The sequence below is a fragment of the Erinaceus europaeus genome, chromosome 20 (genome assembly GCF_950295315.1).
Source record: "Erinaceus europaeus chromosome 20, mEriEur2.1, whole genome shotgun sequence".
Classification (NCBI taxonomy): Eukaryota; Metazoa; Chordata; class Mammalia; order Eulipotyphla; family Erinaceidae; genus Erinaceus; species Erinaceus europaeus.
In genome coordinates this window covers 1589637-1605973 of record NC_080181.1, presented here as the reverse complement: position 1 = coordinate 1605973, position 16337 = coordinate 1589637, and the positions used below count along the sequence as shown (strand labels likewise).

At 61.5% G+C, this 16337-nt stretch overlaps 1 protein-coding gene across 3 annotated transcripts in view; it reads left to right on the top strand.

Moving 5' to 3' along the window:
* AMOTL1 (angiomotin like 1) overlaps positions 1-16337 on the top strand; it is a 59035-nt gene that overhangs the window by 40218 nt on the left and 2480 nt on the right. For 2 of the 3 annotated variants that reach the window (XM_060179655.1, XM_060179658.1), the window contains 7 exons: positions 557-701; positions 2665-2754; positions 5773-5918; positions 6545-6694; positions 7312-7520; positions 14685-14810; positions 15924-16150. In XM_060179655.1, the coding sequence (XP_060035638.1) occupies positions 557-701; positions 2665-2754; positions 5773-5918; positions 6545-6694; positions 7312-7520; positions 14685-14810; positions 15924-16150 (1093 nt within the window). The remainder of the gene's footprint in view (positions 1-556; positions 702-2664; positions 2755-5772; positions 5919-6544; positions 6695-7311; positions 7521-14684; positions 14811-15923; positions 16151-16337) is intronic. The other variant, XM_060179657.1, reaches the window with a different exon arrangement.

The following is a 16337-nucleotide window of genomic DNA, read 5'->3' as shown; positions in this document are numbered from 1 at the left end:
AGTAACGACAGTGCCCACCACCTGCCCCATGCTGGACGTCATGTTGTGTTCATGTTCCACACGGCCATGTGTCTTCAGTCTCTTGTCTTCATCTGGCTACGGCTGCTCTTTTCTGGGTCCTGCCATGTCCCCTGGGTGGGGGGAAGGGTGGCCAGAGGCCGAGTCATCACAGGCTCCTGTAGACAGAGCCCCAAGTGCAGAAAGGCTGCTCCTAGGACACAGCCTTCCAGCCAGGAAGGTCACAGCCCATAGGGCCCGTACAGTGGACCCTCTTTTTTTTTTTTTTTGCCTCCAGGGTTATTGCTGGAACTCAGAGCTAGCACTACGAATCCACTGCTCCTGGAGGCCATTTTTTCCCATTTTATTGGACAGGACAGAGAGAAATTGAAAGGGGGAGACTGAGGTAGGGGGTGAGACCACTTGTGAAGTGTCCCCCTGCAGTTTGGGAGCGGGTCACTGAACCCAGATCCTTGCACGGGTCCTCGTGCTTAGTACTATGTGTGCTTAACCCGGCGCCCGAGACAGGACCCTCTCTCACGCCGCTTCCTTCTTCCAGTTTGAACAAGAGCTTCAGCGGATCTCAGAAGCCTATGAGAGCCTGGTCAGGTCCACCACCAAGCGCGAGTCCCTGGACAAGGCCATGAGGAGCAAGCTGGAAGGCGAGATCCGCAGGCTTCACGACTTTAACAGAGACCTCAGAGGCACGTCTCCCCGTGTTCCCTTCAGCTGCTGCCAGGGAACGAACCCAGGGCCTCAGTGACACCACCCAGCAAGCCCTGGGGCCCCATCTTTTGTTCTATATTCTGAGAGAGTGAGGGAGAGAGAGAAGAGAGAGAGAGAGATGCCACAGCCCCACTCCACCATCACAGATCTCCTCCCATATGTGGTGTCACAGCTCAAGCCCAGGGCTTCACACGGGGTTTGTACATGCAGGTCCTGTTTACCCTGAGCCCCCTGGCCTGGCTCCACGCAGGATGTAGCGGGTGCCCAGGGCTAGAGCAGAACTGTTCCTCTCTGCCTCGCGGTGGCAGCTCATGGCACCAAGCCTGAGCCCCGGCATATTCCCACATAAGGGTCACAGCCCAGGAGAATGTTCTAGAAGGTGCACGGCCAGGTCCATTTGGGCTGGGTCTCTCGGTAGCACCTCGTAGAAACTGACCGATCCCCTGGCGGTGCAGTGTGTGGCGGGACCCGACAGAGTCAGAGCCCTGGGTGCAGCGGCCTGGTGTGGGCTGCCCCTCTAGCCCCGTGCCAAGCCTCTGTCCCTTTGCACACACACGGTAAGTGCTCCCCCAGCTCAGTCATCGGACTGGGCAGCTGAAGACCGACTGCCCTGAGCAGACACAGAGCTCTGTGTAGATGCCTCTTCCACCGGGTCCTTTCGACTCTTGAAGAGAAGGACATGGCATTTATTTGCTATTTTTGTTGAGAGATTACTTGTCAGTCAGAGAGGGAGAGAACCCAAGCATCCCTCTGGCACATGCATTGCCAAGAACTGAACTCAGGACCTTGTGCTGCAGACCTCACTGCTTTAACCCCTTCTTCACCACCTGGGCTGCTTATTCACTGCTTTTATGGCTGTTTTGTTTTGTTTCTATAGGACAGGGAGACATTGAGAGAGGAGGGGGAGACAGGAGAGAGAAAGACAGCTGCAGCCCTGCTTCACCACTTGTGAAGCGATCCCCCTGCAGGTGGGGACTGGGGGCTCGAACTTGGACTCTTGTACAGGTCCTTGCAGTTAGTACTATGTGTGATTAACTGGGTGCACCACTGCACACTTTTATGTTTAATTTTTTAATATTTATTTATTTTCCCTTTTGTTGCCCTTGTTTTTCTTTTTTTATTGTTGTATTTATTATTGTTGTTATTGATGTTGTCGTTGTTAGGTAAGACAGAGAGAAATGGAGAGAGGAGTGGAAGACAGGGGGGAAAGACACCTGCAGACCTACTTCACCGCCTCAGAAGCGACTCCCCTCCACTACACACTGTTTTTATGTTCTTGATTTCACTGTACAGATAAGGTGGCAGCAGGGCCAGGTAGTGGCACACTTGATTGAGTTATAGTGTGCAAGGACCAGGGTTCGAGCCCCCAGTCCCCACCTGCAAGGGGAAAACTTCACAAGTGGTGAAGCAGGGCTGCAGGTGTCTCTCTGTCTCCCCCTTCCTCTCAATTTCTGGCTGTCTCTATCCAATGAATAAAGATTTAAAGGGTGGGAGAGGAAGCATAATGGTTATGCAAACAGACTCTCATGCCTGAGGCTCCAAAGTCCCAGGTTCATTCCCCCATACCACCATGAGCCAGAGCTGAGCAGTGCTTTGGTATTTCTCTCTGTGTCTCTCTGTCTGCATCTCTCTTAAAATTAAAATAAATAGTTTTTAAAAATTAAAAAGCAGATAAGGCCACAGTGCTGATGGTCACAGTTCAACCTGGACTGAGTGTGAGGCCTGAGGGGCTGAAGGCTCTGGGCCTCCCCATCGGGGGCTTGCAGGCCCCCTGTCCTCACTGCACCCCCATGGCACCTGAAGCCCTCCTCCTGTCAGGTGGGGGCCCTTTGTTTCCTGCTGGCACTCACTCAGTGCTGGGGTCCTGCCTGGGCCCTCAGCCCTGCCATTCTGGGTGACCGGGTCCCCGTGCCCGTGTGTGATGCCACCCCCTTCTTGCAGATCGACTGGAGACGGCCCACAGGCAGCTGTCCAGCCGGGACTATGACGGACAGGAGGACCGAGCAGCCGAGGGGCTTTACGCTTCCCAGAGTGAGTCAGTCTCCCTGCCTCTGACCCCGCGGGCATCCACAGCCGGGCGGGCACCTCTAGTAGGTTCTGTGTCATTCCCTCAGCACCTTTCTGTATGCTGACTGACAAGCAGGGCGCTGGGCTCCTGCAATCTTAGCTCCAAGTCCTCTGGGTCTCCCAGAGACAGAGACGATGTCTCTTCCTCACGTGTACTCTGCTGGGACTTGCAGCTCCTCTATGACAGGCAGCGCTGCGTTCACGTCCACACTGGGGGCGGAGCGGGGGTCCACCCAGTGGTCGGTCAGTGCTGTGTTCATGTCCAGATCCCTGGCTTTTCCATTTGTTGGATTTTTCTTTCCTGTTCACTACACACACACACACACACACACACACACACCTCACACTCACTCACACACACACACACACACACACACACACACACTCACACACACACACACTCACACACACTCACACACACACACACACACTCACACACACACACACACTCACACACACTCACACACACACACACACACACACACACACACACTCACATGCACACACAGCAGGGTCAGCACACTGTTGTAGTCAGGGCCCGTCCCTCTTTATGCTTTCTGTCTTCTGTGTAAGGAAAGTTTCTTAACTGTTGGTTCTGAAACTGGCAGTCGGCTCTAGGCAAGAAAGCCAAAAATAAAACGCCGGAAAGGCCACTGGCCTGCTTCCCTGGGTTGTGTGGGAGCGATGGGCCCTGACTTGCTGTGTTATTCCGGGACACAGCGGTCATGTGACAGGATGCTGGGCCGTCCTCCACCCCCTCAGGAGGCCCTGAAGGCTCTGTTCCCTGGGCTCAGCCAGTGTCTGTGAGTCTAGTTCTGGCTGTTAAATGACGTTCTGCTATCAAAGGGAAGAGTTTCTAGACATTCAGTTATGAATGAGGACCATAAAAATGGGCCAGAGCTGCCTGGGGTTGAGCTCCTGTACCTTCTCTTCAAAAGCAGCAACAGCAGCAACAAAAAGGCGGTGGCCCCACTGTCTATAAAATCACAAGGATCCGCTCTTCCCAGCACGTCCTGTAACTTGAGTCTTGAGTTGAGGGAGGTTTTTCTGCCCGGCGGCTTGTGAGAGGCTCTGGTGTGGGCATGTGCCGTGTGGGCTCGTGCAGGTCAGAGCCAGGCTCACACTGGAGCAGACGCCCCTTTGGCCCACCACATGGTGCCAGGCACCGCTCTCTCCCTCGCTTGTCTCTCTCACACTTCTTGGAATGTTTTGTTTATCTACTACCCCAAGACAGGGAAAGGGAGAACCAACCAGAGCATCACCCTGGCACGTGGGATGCCCCCACACTAGGGAACGGGAAGCCTGCCCATGGCAGGTCCCTGGTGATGCCATCCCTGGGCACAGTCCTTTCACATCTGCTGGGTTTCTCCAGGGCCTCCAGTGCCTGCCGAGTCCCAAGGGTGTCCACCTGATGGCCGTTTGTCTGGACCGTGCCAGCTGGCGTGAGTGTGTGTGGTCGGTCCGCTCTGTTGTGAAGACGTGTTCTGTCTGGGGTGGGGGTGGGTGGGGGGTCCTGTCTGGGCCTGGAGCTGCCCAGCAGGCTGTAGGCACGTGTATCAGAGCTGGAAGACGAGGTGGACGTGAGCGGGAGAATGAAGGCGGGTGGTGCTGAGGAGTGGATGTGGGGAGGGGTGTGTTCAAAAGCCTGAACTCTGCCGTGGGCACCATGCTCATGCTGAGGTCCCTCTCTGTGGGCAGATGGGTTTCATCTCCCTCAGGTCACTCAGCCACAGGGCTCCCCTGTGCTGTGTTGTCTACTGTCCCATTTCACAGATGCAGTGCTCTGTCTGTAGACTGAAAGGGTGCCATGTGCTCCCAGGGCCCCGCCTCCCATCTGTGTGTCCCCTGAGCCAGTGGACACAGCACTGAATGTCTACAGGGTGGACACACCCCCAGTGTGGACATGAACACAGTGCCAACTGCCCACTGGGTGGATCCCTGCCCCAGCGTGGACATGAACACATGCCAGGATGGCCTGAGGGTGCTTCTTCCCGAGCTAGTGCTCTCTGGGTTGGAGAGAACTCAACTGGAGTCGATCTAGGCTGCTGCGTGGGAGAGGGATCAGGAACTCGTGCAGCACTAACGTCACAGGAGATACACTCTGGAACTCTTGGAGCCAGAAAGCAATTTCCAAGTGATTTTACTCAGAAAAGCAGCTTGTATATATACTAGCCAAGTAGGGTGGAAACAGGGTGTGACGGAGAGAGGGTGGATCGAAGAAAGAGATTGGTGAAAATCAGGGTGTGACAAGGAGAGGGGGTGGAGCAGGCGAGAATTCTACCACTGAACCACCAATGCCCTGGAGGGAGGGTGGTGCTTAGTTAACAGTGGTTTATGTAAATAGACTGCAGCTCTAAGTGGGATCAGACCAATGCCTTGCAGGCATGCCGGTGCTTAGTTAAGCAGGATTAGAGACAGAAGCTTTAAGCTGGGGGAGCTGGCATACTACCCAACAAACACAGTCCTGAATGCCCACTGGGTGGACCCCTGCCCCAGTGTGGACATGAACACAGCCCTGACTCCCACTGGGTGGACCCCCACCCCCAGCGTAGATGTGAACACAGCCCTGACTCCCACTGGGTGGACCCCTGCCCCAGCATGGACATGAACACAGCCCTGACTCCCACTGGGTGGACCCCCACCCCCAGCGTGGATGTGAACACAGCTCTGACTCCCACTGGGTGGACCCCTGCCCCAGCATGGACATGAACACAGTCCTGACTCCCACTGGGTGGACCCCCACCCCCAGCGTGGATGTGAACACAGCCCTGACTCCCACTGGGTGGACCCCTGCCCCAGCATGGACATGAACACAGCCCTGACTCCCACTGGGTGGACCCCCACCCCCAGCGTGGATGTGAACACAGTGCCAACTGCCACTTCTCAGGACAGACACTGCCCACCTGAGGCCAGCGGCTGCCCTCACTGAGGCCTGCTGGGAGAGACACTGGCTCAGAGGTGTTCTGTCCTGTCTCCCCGCAGACAAAGAGTTCTTGAAAGAGAAGGAGAAGCTGGAGGTGGAGCTGGCGGCGGCACGCTCAGCGAGCGAGGACCAGCGGCGGCACGTGGAGATCCTGGACCAGGCTCTGAGCAACGCACAGGCCAGGGTCATCAAGCTGGAGGAGGAGGTGAGGCACCCGCAGGGCCAGGCCCAGCGGCCTCCCAGAGCCCCAGCATGAGCGGACAGCCCAGAGGGCAGGCCTGCTGCCGTCTGCAAAGCGTCCGGCCTGCTGCCCCCCGTGCTCAGTCAGAGTCTTGGGTGTGAGTGCCCAGTGCCGCTGACTGCCGCCCTCACCGTGCCTTGGGCTCTGACTGACACAGGAGGTCAGCGGCACTGGGCACTCACATTGCAAGACTGTTGCTGCTTGTGGTGAGGGGCTGGTCTTTGCCCAGGACACTCCATCCCCCCATCCCTCAGGGCCAGCCCTTGGCCTTTGTGGGGACATCGGCCCTGAGTCCACATCTGTGGGGCTTCTCCTTTAGGTCTGACTGGTGGGGTGAGAACTGATTCTTTTCCTCTTTTGTAGAAGCAGGACCTTCACCTGTGTGATTTCACGGCCAACTGGCTGGCTTTTCCATTCAGATAGAGGCAGAGGAGGGAGGGCACCTCACAGGGGAGCTTCCCCAGAGCCTGGGCTGCAGGCACACTGCCCAGTGAGCTCTCCTTCCAGCCCCAAGAAGGGTGGGCTCTGGGGTCCACGCGCCCTGCCCGCCCCCGGCGCTAAGCTGAACGCGAGCCCCTGGCTCCGTGCAGCTGCGAGAGAAGCAGGCGTACGTGGAGAAGGTGGGGAAGCTGCAGCAGGCGCTCACCCAGCTGCAGGCTGCCTGCGAGAAGCGAGAGCAGATGGAGCGCAGGCTACGGACCTGGCTGGAGAGGGAGCTGGACGCGCTGCGGGCCCAGCAGGTGAGGGGCTGCAACACAAGTGAGGGCTGTGGGCCCAGCAGGTGAGGACTGTGGGACCAGCAGGTGAGGAGCTGCAGGCCCAGCAGGTGAGGGGCTGTGGGCCCAGCAGGTGAGGGGCTGTGGGCCCAGCAGGTGAGGGGCTGTGGGCCCAGAGGAGAAGGGGGCTGTGGGCCCAGCAGGAGAGGGGGCTGTGGGCCCAGCAGGTGAGGGCTGTGGGCCCAGCAGGTGAGGGATGTGGGCCCAGCAGGTGAGGGGCTGTGGGCCCAGCAGGTGAGGGGCTGCAACACAGGTGAGGGATGTGGGCCCAGCAGGAGAGGGGGCTGTGGGCCCAGCAGGTGAGGGGCTGCAACACAGGTGAGGACTGTGGGCCCAGCAGGTGAGGGGCTGTGGGCCCAGCAGGTGGAAGGAGCAGGGTAGGGTCTCAGTCTGCTCTCCTGAGCCTGCCCTCTCCCTGCCCCCAGGCCTCCCTGGCCAGTGCCCATTCACTCCCAGAAGAGCCATGCAGGAGATCGGAATGTGTTATGTAGGTGTCCTTACTAGCAGGGGCACTGGAGAAGCACATGGCTGCATCCAGGTGTCTCTGGGAACTACAGGCTCGGGACCTGTTTCCCACCCAGCTCTTTCCTGACCTACAGAAGCACGGCCACGGCCAGGGGTCCAGCGGGCCAGAGTACAACGCACAGGCCCTCCTGGAGCTGGTGCGGGAAAAAGAGGAGCGCATTCTGGCGCTGGAGGCTGACATGACCAAGTGGGAGCAAAAGTACCTGGAGGAGAGCACCATCCGCCACTTCGCCATGGACGCCGCGGCCACCGCAGCCGCTGAGAGGTGAGTGCTGGCCGGAGCTGGGGGCGCTGGGCCTACAGGGTGTGGAGACAGGGCTCAGGAGTCAGCAGGGGACAGGGGCACAGGGCTCAGGAGTCAGCAAGGGACAGTGCACAGGGCTCAGGAGTCAGCAGGGGACAGTGCACAGGGCTCAGGAGTCAGCATGGGACAGGGGCACAGGGCTCAGGAGTCAGTGGGGGACAGGGGGCACAGGGCTCAGGAGTCAGCGGGGGACAGGGGCACAGGGCTCAGGAGTCAGCAGGGGACAGGGGGCACAGGGCTCAGGAGTCAGCAGGGGACAGGGGGCACAGGGCTCAGGAGTAGCAGGGGACAGTGCACAGGGCTCAGGAGTCAGCAGGGGACAGGGGCACAGGGCTCAGGAGTCAGCAGGGGACAGGGGCACAGCGCTCAGGAGTCAGCAGGGGACAGGGGGCACAGGGCTCAGGAGTCAGTAGGGGACAGGGGGCACAGGGCTCAGGAGTAGCAGGGGACAGGGGCACAGGGCTCAGGAGTCAGCAGGGGACAGGGGCACAGGGCTCAGGAGTCAGCAGGGGACAGTGCACAGGGCTCAGGAGTCAGCAGGGGACAGTGCACAGGGCTCAGGAGTCATCAGGGGACAGGGGCAAAGGGCTCAGGAGTCAGCAGGGGACAAGGTCACAGGGCTCTGGAGTCAGCAGGTGATAGGGGGCACAGGGCTCAGGAGTCAGCGGGGGACAGGCTTACAGGGCTCAGGAGTCAGCAGGGGACAGGGGGCACAGGGCTCAGGAGTCAGCAGGGGACAGGGGGCACAGGGCTCAGGAGTAGCAGGGGACAGGGGGCACAGGGCTCAGGAGTCAGCAGGGGACAGGGGGCACAGGGCTCAGGAGTCAGCAGGGGACAGGGGGCACAGGGCTCAGGAGTCAGCAGGGGACAGGGTCACAGGGCTCTGGAGTCAGCAGGTGATGGGGGCACAGGGCTCAGGAGTCAGCGGGGGACAGGGGCACAGGGCTCAGGAGTCAGTTGGGGACAGTGCACAGGGCTCAGGAGTCAGCAGGGGACAGGGGGCACAGGGCTCAGGAGTCAGCAGGGGACAATGCACAGGGCTCAGGAGTTAGCAGGGGACAGGGGCACAGGGCTCAGGAGTCAGTGGGGGACAGGGGCATAGGGCTCAGGAGTCAGCAGGGGACAGGGTCACAGGGCTCTGGAGTCAGCAGGTGATAGGGGGCACAGGGCTCAGGAGTCAGCGGGGGACAGGGGCACAGGGCTCAGGAGTCAGCAGGGGACAGTGGCACAGGGCTCAGGAGTCAGCAGGGGACAGTGGCACAGGGCTCAGGAGTCAGCAGGGGACAGGGGCACAGAGCTCAGGAGTCAGCAGGGGACAGGGTCACAGGGCTCTGGAGTCAGCAGGTGATAGGGGGCACAGGGCTCAGGAGTCAGCAGGGGACAGTGGCACAGGGCTCAGGAGTCAGCAGGGGACAGGGGCACAGGGCTCTGGAGTCAGCAAGTGATAGGGGGCACAGGGCTCAGGAGTCAGCAGGGGACAGTGGCACAGGGCTCAGGAGTCAGCAGGGGACAGGGGTACAGGGCTCAGGAGTCAGCAGGGGACAGTGGCACAGGGCTCAGGAGTCAGCTGGGGACAGGGGCACAGGGCTCTGGAGTCAGCAGGTGATAGGGGGCACAGGGCTCAGGAGTCAGCAGGGGACAGTGGCACAGGGCTCAGGAGTCAGCAGGGGACAGGGGCACAGGGCTCAGGAGTCAGCAGGGGACAGTGGCACAGGGCTCAGGAGTCAGCATGGGACAGGGGCACAGGGCTCAGGAGTCAGCAGGGGACAGGCTTACAGGGCTCAGGAGTCAGCAGGGGACAGGGGCACAGGGCTCAGGAGTCAGCAGGGGACAGTGCACAGGGCTCAGGAGTCAGCAGGGGACAGGCTTACAGGGCTCAGGAGTCAGCAGGTGACAGTGGCACAGGGCTCAGGAGTCAGGAGGGGACAGTGCACAGGGCTCAGGAGTCAGCATGGTACAGGGTCACAGGGCTCAGGAGTCAGTTGGGGACAGGGGGCACAGAGCTCAGGAGTCAGCTGGGGACAGGGGCACAGGGCTCAGGAGTCAGCAGGGGACAGGTGGCACAGGGCTCCGGAGTCAGCAGTGGACAGGGGGCACAGGCTCAGGAGTCAGCAGGGGACAGTGCACAGGGCTCAGGAGTCAGCAGGGCACAGGGGGCACAGGGCTCAGGAGTCAGCAGGGGACAGTGGCACAGGGCTCAGGAGTCAGCAGGGGACAGGGGGCACAGGGCTCAGGAGTCAGCAGGGGACAGGGTCACAGGGCTCTGGAGTCAGCAGGGGACAGGGGGCACAGGGCTCAGGAGTCAGCAGGAGACAGTGCACAGGGCTCAGGAGTCAGCAGGGGACAGGGGGCACAGGGCTCAGGAGTAGCAGGGGACAGGGTCACAGGGCTCAGGAGTCAGCAGTGGACAGGGGCACAGGGCTCAGGAGTCAGCAGGGGACAGGCGCACAGGTCTCAGGAGTCAGCAGGGGACAGGGGCACAGGGCTCAGGAGTCAGCAGGGGACATTGCACAGGGCTCAGGAGTCAGCAGGGGACAGGGGCACAGGGCTCAGGAGTCAGCAGGGGACTTGGCACAGTGCTCAGGAGTCAGTGAGGACAGGGGGCACAGGGCTCAGGAGTCAGCAGGGGACAGGGGCACAGGGCTCAGAGTCAGTGGAGGACAGGGGGCACAGGCTCAGGAGTCAGCAGGGGACAGGGGGCACAGGGCTCAGGAGTCAGTGGAGGACAGGGGGCACAGGGCTCAGGAGTCAGCAGGGGACAGGGACACAGGGCTCAGGCGTCAGTGGAGGACAGGGTGCACAGGGCTCTGGAGTCAGCAGGGGATATGGGGCACAGGGCTTAGTAGTCAGCAGGGGACAGGGGCACAGGGCTCAGGAGTCAGTGGGGGACAGGGGACACAGGGCTCAGGAGTCAGTGGGGGACAGGGGCACAGGTCTCAGGAGTCAGCGGGGGACCGGGGCTCAGGAGTCAGCAGGGGACAGGGGGCACAGGGCTCAGGAGTCAGTGGGGGCAGGGGGCACAGGGCTCAGGAGTCTTCAGGGGACAGGGGGCACAGGGCTCTGGAGTCTGTGGGGGACAGGGGCACAGGGCTCAGGAGTCAGCAGGGGCACAGGGCTCAGGAGTCAGTGTGGGACTGGGGGCACAGGGCTCAGGAGTCAGTGGGGGCAGGGGGCACAGGGTTCAGGAGTCTTCAGGGGACAGGGGGCACAGGGCTCTGGAGTCTGTGGGGGACAGGGGCACAGGGCTCAGGAGTCAGCAGGGGCACAGGGCTCAGGAGTCAGTGTGGGACTGGGGGCACAGGGCTCAGGAGTCAGCAGGGGACAGGGGGCACTGGGCTCTGGAGTCAGTGGGGGACAGGGGCACAGGGCTCAGGAGTCAGCAGAGGCACAGGGCTCAGGAGTCAGTGTGGGACTGGGGGCACAGGGCTTAGGAGTCAGTGGGGGACAGGGCCACAGGGCTCAGGAGTCAGCAGAGGACAGTGGCACAGGGCTTAGGAGCCCAACAGGAGACAGGGCACTGGGCTCAGGAGTCAGTAGGGGACAGGGGGCACAGGGCTCTGGAGTCAGTGGGGGACAGGGGCACAGGGCTCAGGAGTCAGCAGAGGCACAGGGCTCAGGAGTCAGTGTGGGACTGGGGGCACAGGGCTTAGGAGTCAGTGGGGGACAGGGCCACAGGGCTCAGGAGTCAGCAGAGGACAGTGGCACAGGGCTTAGGAGCCCAACAGGAGACAGGGCACTGGGCTCAGGAGTCAGTAGGGGACAGGGGGCACAGGGCTCAGGAGTCAGCAGGGGACAGTGGCACAGGGCTCAGGAGTCAGCAGGCGACAGTGCACCAGGCTCAGGGGTCAGTGGGGGACAGGGGCACAGGGCTCAGGAGTCAGCAGGGGACAGTGCACAGGGCTCAGGAGTCAGCAGGGGACAGGGGCACAGGGCTCAGGAGTCAGCAGGGGACAGTGGCACAGGGCTCAGGAGTCAGCATGGGACAGGGGCACAGGGCTCAGGAGTCAGCACGGGACAGGCTTACAGGGCTCAGGAGTCAGCAGGGGACAGGGGCACAGGGCTCAGGAGTCAGCAGGGGACAGTGCACAGGGCTCAGGAGTCAGCAGGGGACAGGCTTACAGGGCTCAGGAGTCAGCAGGTGACAGTGGCACAGGGCTCAGGAGTCAGGAGGGGACAGTGCACAGGGCTCAGGAGTCAGCATGGTACAGGGTCACAGGGCTCAGGAGTCAGTTGGGGACAGGGGGCACAGAGCTCAGGAGTCAGCTGGGGACAGGGGCACAGGGCTCAGGAGTCAGCAGTGGACAGGTGGCACAGGGCTCCGGAGTTGCAGCGGACAGGGGGCACAGGCTCAGGAGTCAGCAGGGGACAGTGCACAGGGCTCAGGAGTCAGCAGGGCACAGGGGGCACAGGGCTCAGGAGTCAGCAGGGGACAGTGGCACAGGGCTCAGGAGTCAGCAGGGGACAGGGGGCACAGGGCTCAGGAGTCAGCAGGGGACAGGGTCACAGGGCTCAGGAGTCAGCAGGGGACAGGGGGCACAGGGCTCAGGAGTCAGCAGGAGACAGTGCACAGGGCTCAGGAGTCAGCAGGGGACAGGGGGCACAGGGCTCAGGAGTAGCAGGGGACAGGGTCACAGGGCTCAGGAGTCAGCAGGGGACAGGCGCACAGGTCTCAGGAGTCAGCAGGGGACAGGGGCACAGGGCTCAGGAGTCAGCAGGGGACATTGCACAGGGCTCAGGAGTCAGCAGGGGACAGGGGCACAGGGCTCAGGAGTCAGCAGGGGACTTGGCACAGTGCTCAGGAGTCAGTGAGGACAGGGGGCACAGGGCTCAGGAGTCAGCAGGGGACAGGGGCACAGGGCTCAGAGTCAGTGGAGGACAGGGGGCACAGGCTCAGGAGTCAGCAGGGGACAGGGGGCACAGGGCTCAGGAGTCAGTGGAGGACAGGGGGCACAGGGCTCAGGAGTCAGCAGGGGACAGGGACACAGGGCTCAGGCGTCAGTGGAGGACAGGGTGCACAGGGCTCTGGAGTCAGCAGGGGATATGGGGCACAGGGCTTAGTAGTCAGCAGGGAACAGGGGCACAGGGCTCAGGAGTCAGTGGGGGACAGGGGACACAGGGCTCAGGAGTCAGTGGGGGACAGGGGCACAGGTCTCAGGAGTCAGCGGGGGACCGGGGCTCAGGAGTCAGCAGGGGACAGGGGGCACAGGGCTCAGGAGTCAGTGGGGGCAGGGGGCACAGGGCTCAGGAGTCTTCAGGGGACAGGGGGCACAGGGCTCTGGAGTCTGTGGGGGACAGGGGCACAGGGCTCAGGAGTCAGCAGGGGCACAGGGCTCAGGAGTCAGTGTGGGACTGGGGGCACAGGGCTCAGGAGTCAGTGGGGGCAGGGGTCACAGGGTTCAGGAGTCTTCAGGGGACAGGGGGCACAGGGCTCTGGAGTCTGTGGGGGACAGGGGCACAGGGCTCAGGAGTCAGCAGGGGCACAGGGCTCAGGAGTCAGTGTGGGACTGGGGGCACAGGGCTCAGGAGTCAGCAGGGGACAGGGGGCACTGGGCTCTGGAGTCAGTGGGGGACAGGGGCACAGGGCTCAGGAGTCAGCAGAGGCACAGGGCTCAGGAGTCAGTGTGGGACTGGGGGCACAGGGCTTAGGAGTCAGTGGGGGACAGGGCCACAGGGCTCAGGAGTCAGCAGAGGACAGTGGCACAGGGCTTAGGAGCCCAACAGGAGACAGGGCACTGGGCTCAGGAGTCAGTAGGGGACAGGGGGCACAGGGCTCTGGAGTCAGTGGGGGACAGGGGCACAGGGCTCAGGAGTCAGCAGAGGCACAGGGCTCAGGAGTCAGTGTGGGACTGGGGGCACAGGGCTTAGGAGTCAGTGGGGGACAGGGCCACAGGGCTCAGGAGTCAGCAGAGGACAGTGGCACAGGGCTTAGGAGCCCAACAGGAGACAGGGCACTGGGCTCAGGAGTCAGTAGGGGACAGGGGGCACAGGGCTCAGGAGTCAGCAGGGGACAGTGGCACAGGGCTCAGGAGTCAGCAGGCGACAGTGCACCAGGCTCAGGGGTCAGTGGGGGACAGGGGCACAGGGCTCAGGAGTCAGCAGGGGACAGTGCACAGGGCTCAGGAGTCAGCAGGGGACAGGGGCACAGGGCTCAGGAGTCAGCAGAGGACTGTGGCACAGGGCTCTGGAGTCAGCTGGGGACAGGGGCACAGGGCTCAGGAGTCATCAGGGGACAGTGGCACAGGGCTCAGGAGTCAGCATGGGACAGGGGCACAGATCTCAGGAGTCAGCAGGGGACAGGGGCACAGGGCTCAGGAGTAGCAGGGGATGGGCACAGTGCTCAGGAGTCAGCAGGTGACAGTGGCACAGGGCTCAGGAGTCAGCACGGGACAGGGGCACTGGGCTCAGGAGTCTGCAGGGGACAGTGCACAGGGCTCAGGAGTCAACAGGGGACAGGGGCGCAGGGCTCAGGAGTAACAGGGGACGGGCACAGTGCTCAGGAGCCCAGCAGGGCGACAGGCCGGCCTCAGTGCTCCCTGCCTGTTGCTCACAGCAGGTGTTGAGTGGTTCACGCCTCCCCCTCTTTGTACCCAGAGCTGCTCTTCCTGGCATTTCTAGTGGCAGTCACTGGACGTTGAGGTGGTGTGAGTACGTCCACCCGAGAGGCAGGCAGTGTTGTGATGAGGGTTGTGCCCCAGCAGCTGTGGGTACTGCAGGGACTGACATGTCACAGGGCTTGGGTGCTCCAGGGAGCTCAATGCTGTCACGGTGCGCTGTGTCCTAGGCTGACGGGGACATCCTGGAGCAGGTCTGCGGGTGCTCCACTCCAAGTGGAGAGATGGGCTCGAGGGGGCTGTGTGGACCACCATGCCCCTGTGTGACAGGGAGCCCACAGTGGATGTCACTACTGTGGATTGACTCTGCTGTGCCATCACCCCCTTGGCTAGTGTCCCAAGGGCAGCACACAGCCTCGTTCTTCCTGTGAAATGAGTCCGAGGGCCTGGGCGCGGTCCCTGGGGCTTGTACCTTGAGGTCCCGGGTTTGGTGCCCAGCGCTGCCGGCCTGATGAACGAGGCCATGGACGGGCAGGCAGCCTGCTGGCCCGAGGATTCAGTGCCTGTGTTGCAGGGACACCACGCTCATCAACCACTCGAGGACAGGCAGCTACGGGGAGGGCTCTCTGGAGGCCCACGCCTGGCCAGAGGATGAGGAGGTGGTGCAGGCCGCCCGGCGCTGCCAGGACATGGAGTTCACGTAAGGCCTGTGTGTCCACTTGTGCACACACGTACACACACATGCAAACACATGCACACTCCTGGCAGGGGTCTCAGAGGAGTCAGGCCTAGATAGGCAGCTCAGCCAGCAACGTTCTGGGGTCTCGGCAGAGGGCCTGATGTCACAGCAGAGTCTAGTGTCTCAACACAGGGTCTAGAGTCTTAGCACAGGGCCTGAGATCTCACCACAGAGCCTGGGGTCTCAGCAGAGGGTCCGGGGTCTTCCTAGTGGGTCTGCAGTGGGACTGACCACTAGGGACCACCCTGGGGTTCACTGCAGGGTAAGTGCAGCCAGGGTCAGTGGAGCAGAAGCTCCCTCTCTCACTGTCCTGCCTACAGGGCCTGGAGTCCAGCGGGTGTCCCTGCCCACAGGGAGGGGCTTGTTTAGCTGTATGCCACCCTCCCCGAACTCACACACGCAGGCCACGGGCCCCACAGCCAGCCTGCCCCCGACACCCCCACATTGGGAGACGGGGCTGGTGGGAAGCTCACAGGCTGAGGAGAACTCAGGCATTTCCTCATTCTCGTTTTGGTGGGAAAAGTTGCTTTCTCTCAGAAAACCTGCCCATCTCTTTTTTATTTATTCATTTATTTATTTTCCCTTTTATTGCCCTTTTTTTTGTAGTTATTGTTGTTGTTATTTATACCGTCGTTGTTGGATAGGACACAGAGAAAAATGGAGAGAGGAAGGGAAGACAGAGAGGGGAGACACCTGCAGACCTGCTTCACCGCCTGTGAAGCGACTCCCCTGCAGGTAGGGAGCCGGGGGCTTGAACCGGGATCCTTACACTTCGCACCACGTGCGCTTAACATCCTGCACTACCACCCTGCTCCCTGCCCATCTCTTAACTTACCCAGAACATTAAGAAGTCGGTCTACCTGCCTGAGGCTTCTTCCTGCTCCCTGTCTGCTCCCACACCCCGACCCCTCTGCACGGTCATGCTAACTGAGAGAACCCCGGCTCCAGGGGGTCCCCAGTCTCCACCACAGCAGAGCAGCCCATCCTCCAGTCAGTGACCCAGAGCTGGACCTGAAGGCCCTGCTGGGCCTCCCAGCGACTGCTGGTTACAGCCTCTCGCTTGGTGTGGTGCAGGATTAAAAACCTCCATGCCAAGATTATCGAGAAGGACGCCATGATCAAGGTTCTGCAGCAGCGGTCCCGGAAGGAGGCAGGGAAGGCGGACGCGGCCAACCTACGGCCTGCCCGCTCCGTGCCATCCATCGCCGCGGCCACCAGCACCCACTCCCGCCAGACGTCCCTGACCAGCAGCCAGCTGGCTGAAGAGAAGAAGGAGGAGAAGCCGTGGAAAGGGAGCATAGGTGAGCCCACAGCCCCTCAGCCCAGCGCACGCACACACTCACACAAGCATAGCACTTGCTCAGCATGTGGGAGAGCTGGCTGCTCTCCAGGGAGGGTCCCGACCCTCTCAAGTCCCCAGCTGTGCTGGTCCCTCCATCTTGGGTTGGCAGCGGTGGGTCTGGTAGATTGTAGAGCCGTGCAGGGAAT